The 14,929-nt window shown below is 37.4% G+C and overlaps 1 protein-coding gene across 1 annotated transcript; it reads left to right on the top strand.

The window, feature by feature from the left end:
- Positions 1–1,912: 1,912 nt before the first annotated feature.
- On the top strand, positions 1,913–14,841 carry LOC115444864. The gene is made up of 18 exons (XM_037444126.1): positions 1,913–2,132; positions 3,168–3,248; positions 4,086–4,203; positions 4,277–4,353; positions 5,334–5,512; positions 5,826–5,886; positions 6,271–6,386; positions 6,709–6,806; positions 6,862–6,947; positions 7,002–7,091; positions 7,490–7,603; positions 8,056–8,129; positions 8,683–8,868; positions 9,305–9,371; positions 9,741–9,784; positions 10,914–11,098; positions 11,718–11,934; positions 13,992–14,841. Exons 1-18 carry the CDS (start codon positions 2,105–2,107, stop codon positions 14,115–14,117), a joined length of 1,947 nt encoding a protein of 648 aa, XP_037300023.1. The 5' UTR covers positions 1,913–2,104; the 3' UTR covers positions 14,118–14,841.
- Positions 14,842–14,929: the final 88 nt, after the last annotated feature.

The raw sequence follows: 14,929 nt of genomic DNA, 5'->3' as shown, positions 1-14,929 counted from the left end.
CTTAATGTCACCGAATTACATGGAGCTATGTCTCAGTATAAAAAAGTTACTGAAGAAAAACATGTCCAAATCTCATTTTTCTCCGTTTACAAAACGTCTCACCAAGAATAAAAAAAAATATTACTACCATTTATCACGATAAATTACCAGAAAAAAAGTTTATTGTTTATAAACAAGCTTTCAAAGAATATATATTTAACACAGTTTACTTAAAACAATGATTGCAACTTCGCGATAATCGATATTAAAAATTTTGTCAAACCCAAAAGTGCATTCCTATCCGCACTGTCGGATGTCAATATATCTCTCAAATTCGAACCTGTAGAGGGACTAGCTTAACCCACGCGGCTTGCAAAGGGGCATTCGTCGCCAAACCTCCGCCGGTTAAGCGGTATGTCGTTCCGAAAAAAAAAATTACTTACCATTTTGTGCAGTCAAGAAGATTTTGTCAACGTTTAGCTGTCATTGCCATCCAGTGATTTTTAAGGTTTGCAATTTTTTTAAGCTTTCTAAGTTCTCTAATATTTAACGCTACTATGGCACCGTATTATATAAATTTTCTCAGATTTTTGGCATAGACTTAATTGGAATAATTTATAAATATATGCCAAATACTCATTTCTCTCCAATTCATTATTATCCATTTCACGTAAAAATGACCTGGACGGTAATGGTCGTGTTAGGAAAGGAATGACTAATTATCAAATCTAAATGGAATTTCAATATTTTATGTAAACAAAAGGTATATTATCATATTATAGTTATTTCTATTTGTGTATTTTGTAGCATTTTAATACTCATTTAATTTATATCCGGTATTATATACATATTTAACGGCAATAGCCTAGTTGGGCGTGGAACGGACTGCCGAAACGAGTCCACAGGTTCAAATACCAAGGGCACACACCTCTGAATTTTCTAAAAAAATCATGTGTGTATTCTTTGTGAATTTATCGTTCGCTTTAACGGCGAAAGAAAACATCGTGAAGAAACCTGCACATCTGAGAAGTTCTCTATAGGAATTTCGAAGGTGTGTGAAGTCTACCAATCCGCATTAGGTCAGCGTAGTGGACTAAGGCCTAATCCCTCTCAGTAGTAGAAGAGGCCCGTGCTCAGCAGTGGGCAAGTATATAATACAGGGCTGATATTGTTATTTATTATATTATATATAATCGCGGAGCCCTGGGTGTGTGCCCATTGTGCTCAGTTGGGAAGAGGGATCTGGAGATGGACTTGAAAACCATAATTTATTCCAGATCATTGTGATCAAATGTTACCCAGATGTTTGAGAACATTTTAAGCGCATGGGAGCCGCTCAGGTCTTGTTCAAGTTGCGGGCCGGGTTGTGATGTTGGGTTTTTCAGTTCAGTATAAGCCTAGAATCTGGAATTTTTGGATATGGTGATAGATAGGGTCGCCCCTTATCACAATAAAGGTATTCCCCAGCTTAGCGACTGTAGAGCCCTAGAGGAAAGTTGGGAGTACATATCTGGGAAAGGAAGTGTTTGGAAGAACCCTCGTAGGATGAAAGGAGAGAAGACGAGGAATTGTTCACGAGCCTCCATGGGCCTTAATGTGAATTTGGTAATCATGAGGTTATACAACTGTGTGGCGTGCATTCGGTGTAGAGACCGAGCGCACGAGAATTGCCACTGGGTCCCTCAAACACTTAAGTATTTGAAGCTACTATGTCTGCTATTAAGTCTTTAAGGGACGCCTATGTTCAGCAGCAGATTTCCTGTGCTAATGATGATGAAGTGTTCAGATTACTAAGGTCTATTGTTGGTAACGCCTTATAAGATAAATTTATTATTATAATTAATTCAATGTCTGGATTGCATTTATTAAATATTGACACAGGATATCGATAACGTTTGTGCTTGCCAGTTCTCCGGACATCGCGGCGAAGCTCATAGATTTCGAAGTGATCGCCGATGCTTTCTTGTTATATGATTGATACAATTTTGACAACTTTGACGTAATGGTTTTTTAATGCTTTTACTACATATTTAAATCCCTTTTTATTATTTATTAATCAGTCGTTCTGTTATTTAAAAATAGCACAACGGTTACTTATTGTGTGCTATGAAAATTTCAAGTTAATATGGGCGACGGCTTAAAGATAACTAAAGGTACGTAGACCACTGACGCTTGAGTTTTGCTTCCAAATGCGTGGAAATTGTACCGCCCAATTATATTGTAGGCGGGGCTGTTTACCGCAAACATCTATGATAATGTCTATGTGGCTTGATTAGTTCTCTCTTTATTTGTAAATCGTTACAAAAATTGTCAAGGTGCATACTTTTAAAAGTTTCTAAATTTTCTTTTTGTTTACCTACTTGGCATTTTATTTTCTTATGTATTATATTAGTTCATCGCATTATGCCATAATGTGTGTCTCAGAATGTAGACATGAGCGAGGCTAAGATTAAATTTCAACATCAATTATGTATCACCAAAGGGCTTCACAAATACCGCTGGTAATCAGCAAGAAATGGAGGTTTATAACTATGACATGCCTATTATTTGGGTTATATTAATAATAAGAATACCTAATAACACACTCCTACAATGACTACCTAGCACAAAACTAGAAGATGTATTTTAGATAAGTTAAGCGAACTTAAGGTTAGGTAAACGGTGTCTGGCCCATTTTTATGCAATAAATAATTTCTTAACAATGAAGGCCTAGTAAAGAATATCCATTCTTTTGGCCTGTTGAGAAGGAGGTCTGCAGGGTCAAAATCATGGCACACACCTCTGACTTAGTATGACAATTGTTACTCGTTTAAATAGCTAACGAAAGTATGCAGATATCAAAGAATTTATCGCAAGAATTACTAACGTCAACATATTGCAAACACACACACTAGACCAGGAATAAGGTTTTAATCCTCTCAGTAGCGAAGGGAGCCGTTCACAGCAATAAAATAGTACCTTTATCAGTTATAACGTAGATAGATGCTGGAAAAGATATATTCAACTGACGAAGATCTCATTGATGCGAAAGGTATGTGTGATAACATCTTGGTGTTAATTAACCACCGCTCTTATCTCAACCACTTCTTAATAAATGTACCTTTCGTTCAATACTAGATTGGTCCCAGTGGGATTTAAGTGCCCCGTTTAACATTACCAAGCCTATAGGACTCCATGATCTCTTTCAGATAAGCGTCACAGAAGTTCCAGCAGTCTTGCTGGCGCCGCTGTAGAAGGTACACGCTCGGAAAGGAAAATAGATATAAGGGGTAAGTTATGCTTGTTGTTCTTATAGACTTTCAGTAAAGCCGAATTCAGTAAGGCACAGAACACTTATTAAAATGGTATTGTGTTTTTAATAATATGGCATTAAGATTTTAAGACTGGTGGTCTACTGGTCTCACTCTCATATGTAAGAGTCTGCCTGGGTAGTTACCACCGCAATATCTATTCCTGCCGCCATACAGCAGTGTGTAGTCACTGTTGTGTTCTGGTTTGAAGGACATTGTAGCCAGTGTAAGTACTGGACATAATAAGACTTAACACCTCATGTCTCAGGATGGAGCGCAGTGGAATACCAAACAATACTTTAGTAATTCAAGGTGCTGCGTGGTGATTCTACTTTTTATGGGCGGTTGTATCGCTTACCATCAGGCGAACGTCAAATTTATCTTGTCATTCAAGCGATAAAAAAAAGAATAATCGAGATATTGGGTATTTTTTCACTAATTTAATAGTGGAATAAAAGTAGTACGTGTGGTATCGTATTTTATATAAAAAAATCACAGATTCGACTTAATTAACTAACTTTTTCCTTTTTAAATGTAGCCGAACAAACTTCTGTTGTACAATTAATGTTTTTTAAATAGATTATATTATGGAGGTATATATTATTCCAATTAACAGTCAAATTATTTTTTGGGTACGTAGATTATTTGTTACATAATCTATGAGTACGGGTTCTTTGTTTATTTACACGAAAAGTCTGCTTCAAGAGCTATCTTTATATAAATACGGTATAATTATATGTATACATGGTGAAGTAATATATAAAATAATGGATCTCTATAAATATACGTTACTACTTATTTTATATGTATTTTCAGCTTCCATTCCTGAAGTCGATGACCAGTTTGCTACAGCCGAAGCAAGGTGTGATGATTTGCAAGAAAAAATCGACCTAGTGAAAACATTAAAAAGAAAAAGAAAACTCAAAAAACGAAGGTAGCACCACGATTCGTTTTATGTTTTGCCATTCAGGAAGGCACGTCATTATAATGACAATGTTTTTTTCAAGCATGACTACAGTAATAGATCAGGCTGCTGACCACGATAACGTACCCTTCATAACAGTCCGGACGCAGCCGAAGAAAAGTAAGTGTTTTAAAACTATGGACTTCATGAGCGGTAACTATATCGTCGTAACTAATTTAGAAAGATAGGCCTAGTTTATTTATTACTTTACGCGTAGGGCAGTACCTGAATTATACTTTATTTAAGTATAGGTCACTCAGTAAAAAATAAATTTAATGAGTAAAAAATCACCACTAAATCTGATAGTTCAGCTTTAATTACAAAATTTGGTCGTGATGTCGATTTTCATAAAAAAAAATATAACTATATAATGTCGGACAGCATACATGGGGTTTAATCGATGCACATTGAGATTTGAGGTTCTCTATGTTAGTGAGGTAAATATCTACGTTAGTGAGGTAGTCGATTGTGATACATTCTGTATAGTAGCTATGAAAGCATAAGAAATGTGCAAAACGTTTGAGTGTAAAAAAAATTTACATCATTACTAATCGAGTGACTACGCAAACAAGTTCGTGTACCCATTTTTGTAGTTCATATTCGGAACATCTCCTGGACCCACTAATGGCATATCATGATTCTCCTTAATTTTAGATTAATCACGTTCGGAGGCGTATATATTATTTTTCAAACACTGAGTTTGTTTGCTTGCCATCTTCTTAATGTATACCTACCTACAATAACTATAATATTTTTCCGATATCTATTGCGCGGTGCCAACTGCATAGATAACTGTGTGTTTTATTAAGCGGCGGTCAAGTGACTATATTCAGGCCGGTAAAGTTAAATTGCACCTAATGTAAACTACATGAATGTGGTGAAGTGTAGGTACATATCGCCCGAGATCCACGCCGTGCATTCTTGTCGTGATTTCACGGTGCAAGCACTAAGCGAAAACATATCATAAATCTAATTCAAGAAATTCAATATAGATGAGCTATGTATCAAAAAAATCCAATATCCGTTTGGGTTAATCTGTGTGGAGATCAGTAGGATTGATGTGTTATGAGGTTCCAAGTAAGTTTAAAAGAAGATAGCAGCCCTGGTGGTTACAGAAGTGTCGCAGGCGGCGCGCTTGCGGGCGTTCCAGTTGCCCCAAAACCCGACGCGCGGCTACCTGGACCCGGCGACGGTGGAGCAGCGCCGTATGATCGGCCAGGTGCGCGGCTACCACCAGATGTATCGGCGGCCGCAGGACACGGCGCCGAACATCATTCACGTAAGTCATATCATTATTATGCCCTTCGATCGTAAGAAATGATTGTGATTTTATTTTTGCAATGCGAAGACGAATTTAAACATAGTACGCTATAAGTAGCACATCATACAATATTACATTACTTACGTCTAAGAATGTGTAATGAGGATTTAAGTTGAGAGAAGAGAAGGAAAGTTCTGCATTTTTTATGGTCAAATATTGTTTGGGTAGTATAAGTACTACCCACGCAAAAATGTTAAACCGTAATTATTCGAATCATATTATGTACTTTGATAATTTAATCTAGGTACTTATCCTTTTTATTATAATATAGAACAAACAAGGCCGGGATCATAGATCAAAGCAGCATCGAAAAGTTCGTCCCGATGGCGACAGTGAGTACTTATTTATTTTATATATTTTATGCCAATCGGTAAATTTTACTCAACAGATTCTCTTAAGGGACTGTTTATAACAGGTTTGGTTGTAAAGTGTTATGTAATAAGTAGTAAAACTGCACATATACACACGTATCCCCGAACGGGTAGACAGTGACAGAACTAGTACATGTCCACTTTTCGCCATGTATATACCGTACACAGGTGGCGAGCTTCTATCGCTTTTCAGCCACAGATTTTATATTCCGGGCTGTTAATAAGCAGAAACATCCAATACCTACTTATAACGAACACGAGACGTCCACATGGCAGTCATGCCCCGATATAACGCCATCGATGCGACAAGGCAGAATACTCTTACGTGTGTATTTTTTGGTTCAGGCGAATTCGGTGCCAGTGGGCAGGTCAGCAGCGACGGGCCGATGGAGGTCGCGTGCGGCAGGGACGACACACGAATGCTCCGACACAGATATATTCGACCCGCGCACCGAAGAATGGTACGAGATTCCACGTTACTTTCTTCTGAACATCAGTTAAACAGACCGACTAGTTATGAATATTGATGAGATTGCTGCTCTGCTTCGATAGATATATGCCCCGTTACAATGTTTTACGCATTGAATCAAAACGCCATTTATATCTATTATTTATTTCTAGTTCAATTGTATATAAACGCGTGTGATAATGTAGGTACGATTTTTTTTATTTATTGTTAAGGTTTTGTTACTCCAACACTCAACTGTATTTGACTTTGTTGTGTTGAGTCGGATCTTTTTTTTCTTGATCATAGATAATTGCCTATGATATTTTGTTCACTAGCCTAGCTCACTACGAGCCGGTGGAACCAGTTCAAGTTTACAAGCCGACGACTATTCGAAGGAGACACGTGCCCCGGGACGTGCCCCCCAGAGATGGCGGTAAAATTACTATTTATTGCTGTATTATGTGTTTATAAGTAATGTTATATGATAGTGGGGAATTGAATGGCGAGATGAAGGCAGTGGATTTATCTAATGCAAACCGTAGGAGGACCGTGACCGTTTGCTTAGCAATGTATTGTATGTAACAAATAAATTGTTATTTTAAGCTGTTAATATATTTGGGTGGTCTAGCTCCTAACATGGAGTCTGCTGCGAGCAAGCAGGCAACCTCGATGCCGTTGGCGCCCGGCGTGCGCCGCCAGATCAAGACTGCTGAGAACGGTACGGAGCAAGTTATTAGAGTATACATCTTTCAATTTGATAAATTCATTGCATGTTTCAAAAGCTACGTTAATATTTACCTAGGTACTATAGACGCACACAACGTACATAAGTTAGAGGGTTGTTATTTAGTATCTTAGTACAAGTAGGTACAAGGTAGTTACATATCTATTCTTCAATGTCATACATGTGGAGCTTTGTAATACAACATTCTGAATTTTGTGTTTCGTTGACTAACATAAAAACTGTATGACAATCTAACAAAATCACAAGTTAGGTCATATTTTATATATTTGTTAAAAATATAGTATACTATAAGTTCTTTTTTTTTTAACACGAAACGCCCGGTATTGGATCGTCAAAATAGATTGAGAACAGGCAGGCGTTTTCCTTTCCAGGACCGAGGCCACGGGAGGAGCGGCCGGTGGTCGAACTATTTAATAAACACAGAGGCAACGCTAACTCGCATCGGTCGCCGCCGCCGATTGACGCTAAAATAAAAAAACCAAAAGGTAAGGAAAATGAACCAATTTGAGGCAAATGATGATGTAACGAGGAAAACTTTTGCCAAACGTAAGTGATACGATTACCCATTAACAGCTCTCGCATGAAACAAAATGGGTATAGGGTCAGATTAATTAAGTTACTTTAACCAAAACGACTATTTTCTTCTTTACGGATGATATGATATTGTGTTCCTGGTTGGCCGCGGTCCTTCTGGAGGCTAATTCAAAGTTACGGAACATATATATTTGCGAATCGAGATGTAAACTGTATTGCGGTTCGTGACTATTGTTACGTATGACCGCAGCTGTGCCGGTTCTTCAAAATAATCTGCGCTTGTAGATAACTAAAACATTTAACCTAATGTTATGATATGAATAGTCAGAGTAATGTCGAAGGACATTTTATGTGAATGGTGTTTGAGACGTATCTTGTAAATGTTATATGGTGGTTGTTGCAGTATGTAGGCCAGAACTCAACGGCGACGCAGTCACCGGACCTATAGAACCCGAGATGCACCTGGATTCAAAGAAGGTGTGTTATATTAGTTCCCTCGTTCCCTTTCCTTCATCGATAATAGATACGGCGAAGCGTCACCTTCATCTATCGGTTGTCATACATCGACCATTGCCAGATAATGTTTTCACAGATAATTATAACACGAGCATTTTTAAGTCACGAATGAATAGGTATCTTCTAGGCATGCGTGCTCTACCATAGACAACATCGGCACTTCCATTTGGAGAGATAGTCGTCAATAACAATTAACAAGTACCTGTATGTTATAAAAATAAATGTCCAACGATACTAACGGCCAACTCGAGATTATATTTTTCATTGTATTAGACATATTTGTGAAGTTAGTTATAATCTAATAAAATATTTCCAGTTAAAACATTGACTATGAAAAAAATAATTGAATTCAGTTAATAAAAAACAAATTTGCTCGATATTAACCTCAAAGTTTATGAAGGCCTCCTGTCTTCAATGCACAAATAAAACCGACAAGCGGAATAAGTTCTATTGCTTGGGACAAACTTACCTTCATAACGGCGAGTGAGAATGTCACCAATTAGCCTTTACACAGGAGAACCACAGTCAACCGCGGCGCGGCAAGTACCGTAGCCGCCGATACGAGATGCCCACCATCGCGTCGCAGATGAAGCAGGCGGGCACGCGGTGCTACTACGGCAACGCCAACAAGACGAACATACCATTCATCGTCAGCAAGAGCACCACGCCCTCGCACAACATCGGGGTCAATTTACAACAAGTAAGGCAACAATACTTAAAACAACCCCAGTATACGGTCTAAAACCAGCTATAGAGGCACCTGTTTGTGTCACCGTGGATCATTCGGTTTGAAACAGGCCGGCGCCTTGTAGTCATGACCTACTCCGTACTTATAATAAAATATTGTTCAGAAAATTGATATATTATTACTTTAATTTTATAGTGCATACTAGCAGTTTACAATTATCGTTCTATTCCGGGTTTATGTACAACTAATCATCTTGATATTTTGTCGGATGTTTTAACATTATAGGTCAAAAAGAATGCATCGATCTCAAACCTATCGACGTTCCCCCAAGGCCTGGCATACTCAAAGGTCGCTTTATTTTAGTTCTGGGTAGTATTACTATACGAGCGATGCGCTCCTTCCTTCATCCAATTATAAATTGTTATATTGTGTAATTGACTATTTTCAGGTATTAAACGGAATTAAAACACAACAGCCTCTGACCGGTATACCGATGACTATAGCATACCACATGGGTAAGTGTACCAAAAAGGAATGAGAGTTTATTAGCTTATTTTTTTTTTTGCAATATAACTTTTACACCCGGATTGAACGTTGAACGCCATCCTGAACAATCCTGTTAGCATTTGGAACAGGTACTTAATTTTGTCCGTTTATATTCATATGATTGACGTCACAACACAAAAAGAACGTTTATTTTCTTAGATGGTTCCCAAACCCGATACCGACAAGCATGCGAAACTGATATCGTGTCCATTGTATTCGACTGGGGATTTAGTGAAGCTCCGTCTGAATTCATAGATATATCAACGGATGGCCGCTTGGATATTCGATTCCACCAGCTTTTATTAATTCTAGGGTTTGAATATTTGGTTCTGTTCCAGGCATGGGGCATGTTCCTTCATACGGGGCAAAAAGTGCTACTACGGTAGGTGATTTCTTTGGTTATTCATATTTATATATCTGAAGGTATAACTAGTCTAACTAAATAGATCCCCGTTACATGTGTTAAAAATTATTTATACTAATATATAAAGCTGAAGAGTTTATTTGTTTGATTTTGCTAGTTTTAGGAACCGCTTAATCGATTTTGATTTTTTTACACGGGCGAAGCCGCAGCCTAAATATACATATAATACTACAGCCCTGTGTTATATATATACAGCCCACTATTGAGCATAAACCTTGTCTACTACTCGAGAGGGTTTGGGCCTTTCCACCTCGCTGGGCTAGTGCGGTTCGGCAGACTTGGCATATAGATGGATTATCAAAACCTGGCTTGCTGTAGTAGTAGGCACTCACGTGCTAAGCTTAGTACTCACACATCGATACAGTTTTACACAGTTTGTTAAAAAATGTTTCTTATAATTCTAACTAAAGGGACAGATATATAGATGTCAACAAAACACCATGCAATATTTTTTTACTTTGTTGCTGCGTTATCCAGGCGTCGTCATGGCGCCTAATGGAAGAAATTACACACGCCCAACTTGTGATGCTGTAGGTACGCGCCGACTTTCGGTAATCCATATATTTCTGCAAAATTCGTTTTTATCTAAAAAAAATAGATTTTTAATTCGACGTGATTTTATTTTATTTTTGTTATCTCAGAACTAATAACTTTATTAACCGACTAGCTTTTGCCAGTAGTAGCTCCACCCGCGCGACAAAGTTTTTCCGGAATAAAATTTTCTGTTATAAAAGTCAGGGTGTATATTTTCCCAGGATAGAATTTTTAATTGTTTACAACTACGGAAACTCTCAAGAGGAATCAATTTTCCCCGTTCTTGCATTATTTTTTATTGATGCTCCGCTCCTATTGATCATAGCGTGATGTTATACACCTTATAGCCTTCCCTGATAAATTAGCTTTCCAACACCTGATTTTTTTTTCAATTCGAATCAGTTGTTCCTGAGATTAGCGCGTTCAAACAAACAAACTCGTCAGCTTTATATAATAGGATTATCTAGGGGGTACCTATTCAAAAACTTTGCAAATCGAAGCCCGAAGTTTATATGTACGCATCATTACTGTTTTATAATTATGATAATTTCAGCGACCTACATTAGAGAATCGCGAGATAAACACAATCAAAGTGGGCCAACGGCTACTGCGGCTGCCCTCGTACAAATATATATCATACGACAGACTGCTCAACCTGTACCGTGAGGGTGACGGCATCGTCTCCAAGTTCCTGCGCGCCAACAGCCGCCCGCACTACTTCTACACTTCTATGTACAAGTGGGTTTTCTGATGTTTGTCTTTAAACGCCGACTTTAATAAACGATTCCAATCCTTTTATCGATATATCGCGAAAATGGACCAATCTCTTTATTTATTTTTTTGACTTGATCACATCTATTGCTTATTTTGGTTTGACTAGCGTCTGGATTGAATCGAAGATTAAGATTGGAATCATTTATTGGAATCGGGTGTAAGTTACAGGATAGTGCAATTTTTTTATCATATTTATGATAGCGGGTTAGATTTTAATGAGATTGGGTATAGACACTTTTCAATTACGGTGGCGGTTGTACCACACAAGCTGAGAACAACGACAATGTTTTAGTAATTGTTGTTTCAATTTATTCAATGTAATCAATTGTAAATATAATATCTAAAATAATTATGGACTAAAGTATATGATGTTAAAGGAAATTTAACATAGTTTTCACTACTAATATATTATCACATATCGATTTTGCGTGAAATATAAGAATATCAGCTCTGTATTGTATTATATTCTGCCCACTGCTGAGCACGGCCCTCTTATGAGAGGGTTTAGATCTTAGTCCACCGCGCTAACCTAGTGTGTGTTGCAGTGTTTTCGGATTTTATATGGAGAATTACCATCACACAGCCTGGTGACTAATCGTGAGGACTTCGACGGAGCCACGTCTAAAGGTCGCAGCGGCAGTCAGGAGGCGAAACAGAGTCTCGCTGAGTACGCGAGCCTGTACAGAGAGTATGAACAAATAGGAGCGTGTATAAAGAAGGGAAACTACGACCCCGAACTGGAACAACGCAGGGAAGAGTTATCAAGGGAGCTCGCTGCTAGAGAGGACCATATACGCAAGGCAAGTGTACTGTACATTATGCAGGGTTTAAAGGCTGGCGTCGACTAGCGCCTGATATCAATAAATGATCCCAATCTTATTCTTCGATCCGATCCCGAGAATGAACCAATCAAAACAAGTCATTTGTAGGCATACAAAATAAAATGTTCTGATTAATCCATATCGCGATCAATCGATAAAAGCTCTTATGGAAAACGGTCGTAAATCAAAATCAAAGTGCGACGACAAAGAATAAATACAATCCGTATTTATTTTGTTTGTATGCATCTTGATTCGGAGCAGTACATTCCTAATGGATGCAGTTTATAATATAACAGGTCAACTAATGTGACTCGATAATTCGCACCCTTAGAACTAAATGCGACCTAAATCTAAATTTATATATTTTCTGATTTTGTTTAAAAACAACCTTCCAAAGCATGCTCTATTCCTCGACTACAAAAACAGAAAATTATAGAAAAGAAACAGATTCTCACTTTTGCCGCAACCGCCCATTTCACATATTGTTTTCAAATCTATTTTATTTGTTTCCCACAAATCGTTTTTTTTTAGTTAGGCCCCTTAAGTTGTAAGGGTGCGATATATTCCACTCTGCGGATTTAGTCGACGTTAGGCATATCATTTTAACTTTATTAGCTACTTAAAGGTAGGTCTGGCAGTGAGACGTTTTACACTTTGTTTTGGTATTTTTTAAATCAACGTTGTACTTATTTTAGCAGAGTTTGAAAAAATCAACGGTATGTGGTTTTTTTTCAATATTGCTGTATACAATTTCACTGGCATAGAATCAGAGAATTTGGTTCAAGCAAGAGGGAAGAACATCAAACATCTTTTTCCGAATAAATTGATTTCTAGAAGAGGTGAAACTAAATTACCTCCTAGCCTGGACTTGACGTCAAATGATTATTCCTATGAGAATACCTCACAAAGGAATTGAAAAGAAAATATAAGGAAAGAAAGGGAATCAATCATTAGAAACACGTTGCGTATAGTCATCCTAAATTGAATCGATCGTTATGAGGAGTGCAGGGAACGACACGTTCATATTTGGAGGAGGTTATCTTTACGACATCATTTTCTACAAAGTAGAGTTTAACAAAGTGAATAATTTTAAATAAACATAATTATTTTCTTATGAGTTATACCATTTTTTAAATTGAAATTATTTATGGAACACCTGTTCCTAGGTATTAACTTGTGCAGGTACTGCAAACTTAGGTAAATTATATCATAGACAATTTTTTTGGCTATGCGTGGGATAAGTAAATTTTCGTGACATGTTAAACGTAAAATGTTGATCTGATTGGCACGATCCGATCTTTGCTGCATAAGCTTACTATGTCCCTCATATGTCAGGACGCGTTGGTTGGAACAAATGAATGTAACTATAGCCTCAGTTACTGACCGTCGCTGCCGGGGGCACTGTGCAGAGCGCTTTTTGCGAATGAAGCTTATATGTGTGTACAAGCTGTCTACAAGACTCTTTGCGAATGTTAATGTAAAATATCCAATACCAATTAGAACAAAAATATTTACCGAAATATTTAAACATTAAAAAAAGACTCGGTAGTGAAAAGAGCGCAATAATTTTAGCTGTTATTTTTCCTTTTAAGTTGGTACAACACATTGACGCTGCGCCTCGTACCAAGTTTAGAACGTATAGCCCCGAAATGACGACCATCAACGAGAGGTGAGCACATCTTGATATTGTCATGCCGTGCGGGGCGCACGGCGGTCACTGTGTCGTGCCAGTGAGGCACTGTCTCTATATTTTCTATCTTACCTCCGTAGTCTAATCACTCGGTACTTATGACTAGCTGAAAAAAGTGTTGTCTTCTATTGCCATTAAAGATATTCGAAACTGTTTTTATGGCATTCAATTTTATTTGTTCACAAACTTTACAGGTTTCATCCAATAATGTACTTTATAGTATTTCGTAATTAATTTAAAATGAATATTTTATTATTAATTTCATATGAATAAGAATGTAAATATGTACTTTAAATTATATTTGGTTTGAGGAGTGACACTGATTTGATTGATGGTATTGTTGTAGGTGGTGCAAGACTACAGAACATCGTGCGACGTAGACCGGTGGACTCTGCGCGCGTCCGTCTCCACGGCAGAGGACGGCTACCGACATTCCACATCCAAGCTGAACTTCGGCGAGCCGCACCAATAGCGCATCGAATTAAAGCGAAATGTATTTTAGATGTCGAAATTTATGGTTCAATTTATATCGAACTGTTAAGAAGGTGCCAGCAGCATGGTGGTCGAACGTTTGACTATAGTAGGGTTCGTTGGTTCAGAGACGGACGCGTAACACATAATACAAGCTTTGACACGCTCTGTGCATATGGTAAGTGTCCTGTATACCCGATGTTGATCAAATTATTGCATTAACGATTGGATTCAAAATGTTAGCTGTATATCGTTGGGTGGTACTTGCTGCTGCATGCTAGAGAAGGTATTGCGCGAATGCCGTTACGCTGTTTACCGATACCTGCTTTAGCTTGAGGCTAGATATCCTGCATATTTGATATATTATTAATACAGTATCTAGGCTTAGCTAATAAGGAAACGTAGTCTAGGGTCCAGTATTTAGATGTTCTGTCTCTCTGTAAATTTCCTTTTGTTTTATTCTATGTGCATTCTTCTGTCGGTTTCTAGCGACTTGTAAAATCATACAGTAATCCTTATTGGCTACGCGTAGTAGACGTTGGTATTATTTAATATGTTGACAATGTAAAAAGATTTTATTTCATTGACTTTTATTGATTATTCTAATTGTATTAAAGTCAAGCTAAGCTACAATTCTACTAAGCATTTGGTCAAACATCTAAGCATGCATTGCACTATAAATGGACAATTAATAATTAAATGTAAGTAATTTATATACACATAAATTTTGGTCTAATTTTTTACAATTTATAAACATTTAAAGTAAATAAAAGTGGAGTTATTTATTAAAAAACATCAACAACAGAGTTATAA

The sequence above is a fragment of the Manduca sexta genome, chromosome 27, assembly GCF_014839805.1.
Source record: "Manduca sexta isolate Smith_Timp_Sample1 chromosome 27, JHU_Msex_v1.0, whole genome shotgun sequence".
In the NCBI taxonomy this organism is placed as follows: domain Eukaryota; kingdom Metazoa; phylum Arthropoda; class Insecta; order Lepidoptera; family Sphingidae; genus Manduca; species Manduca sexta.
This window is presented reverse-complemented; position numbering and strand designations above follow the sequence as displayed.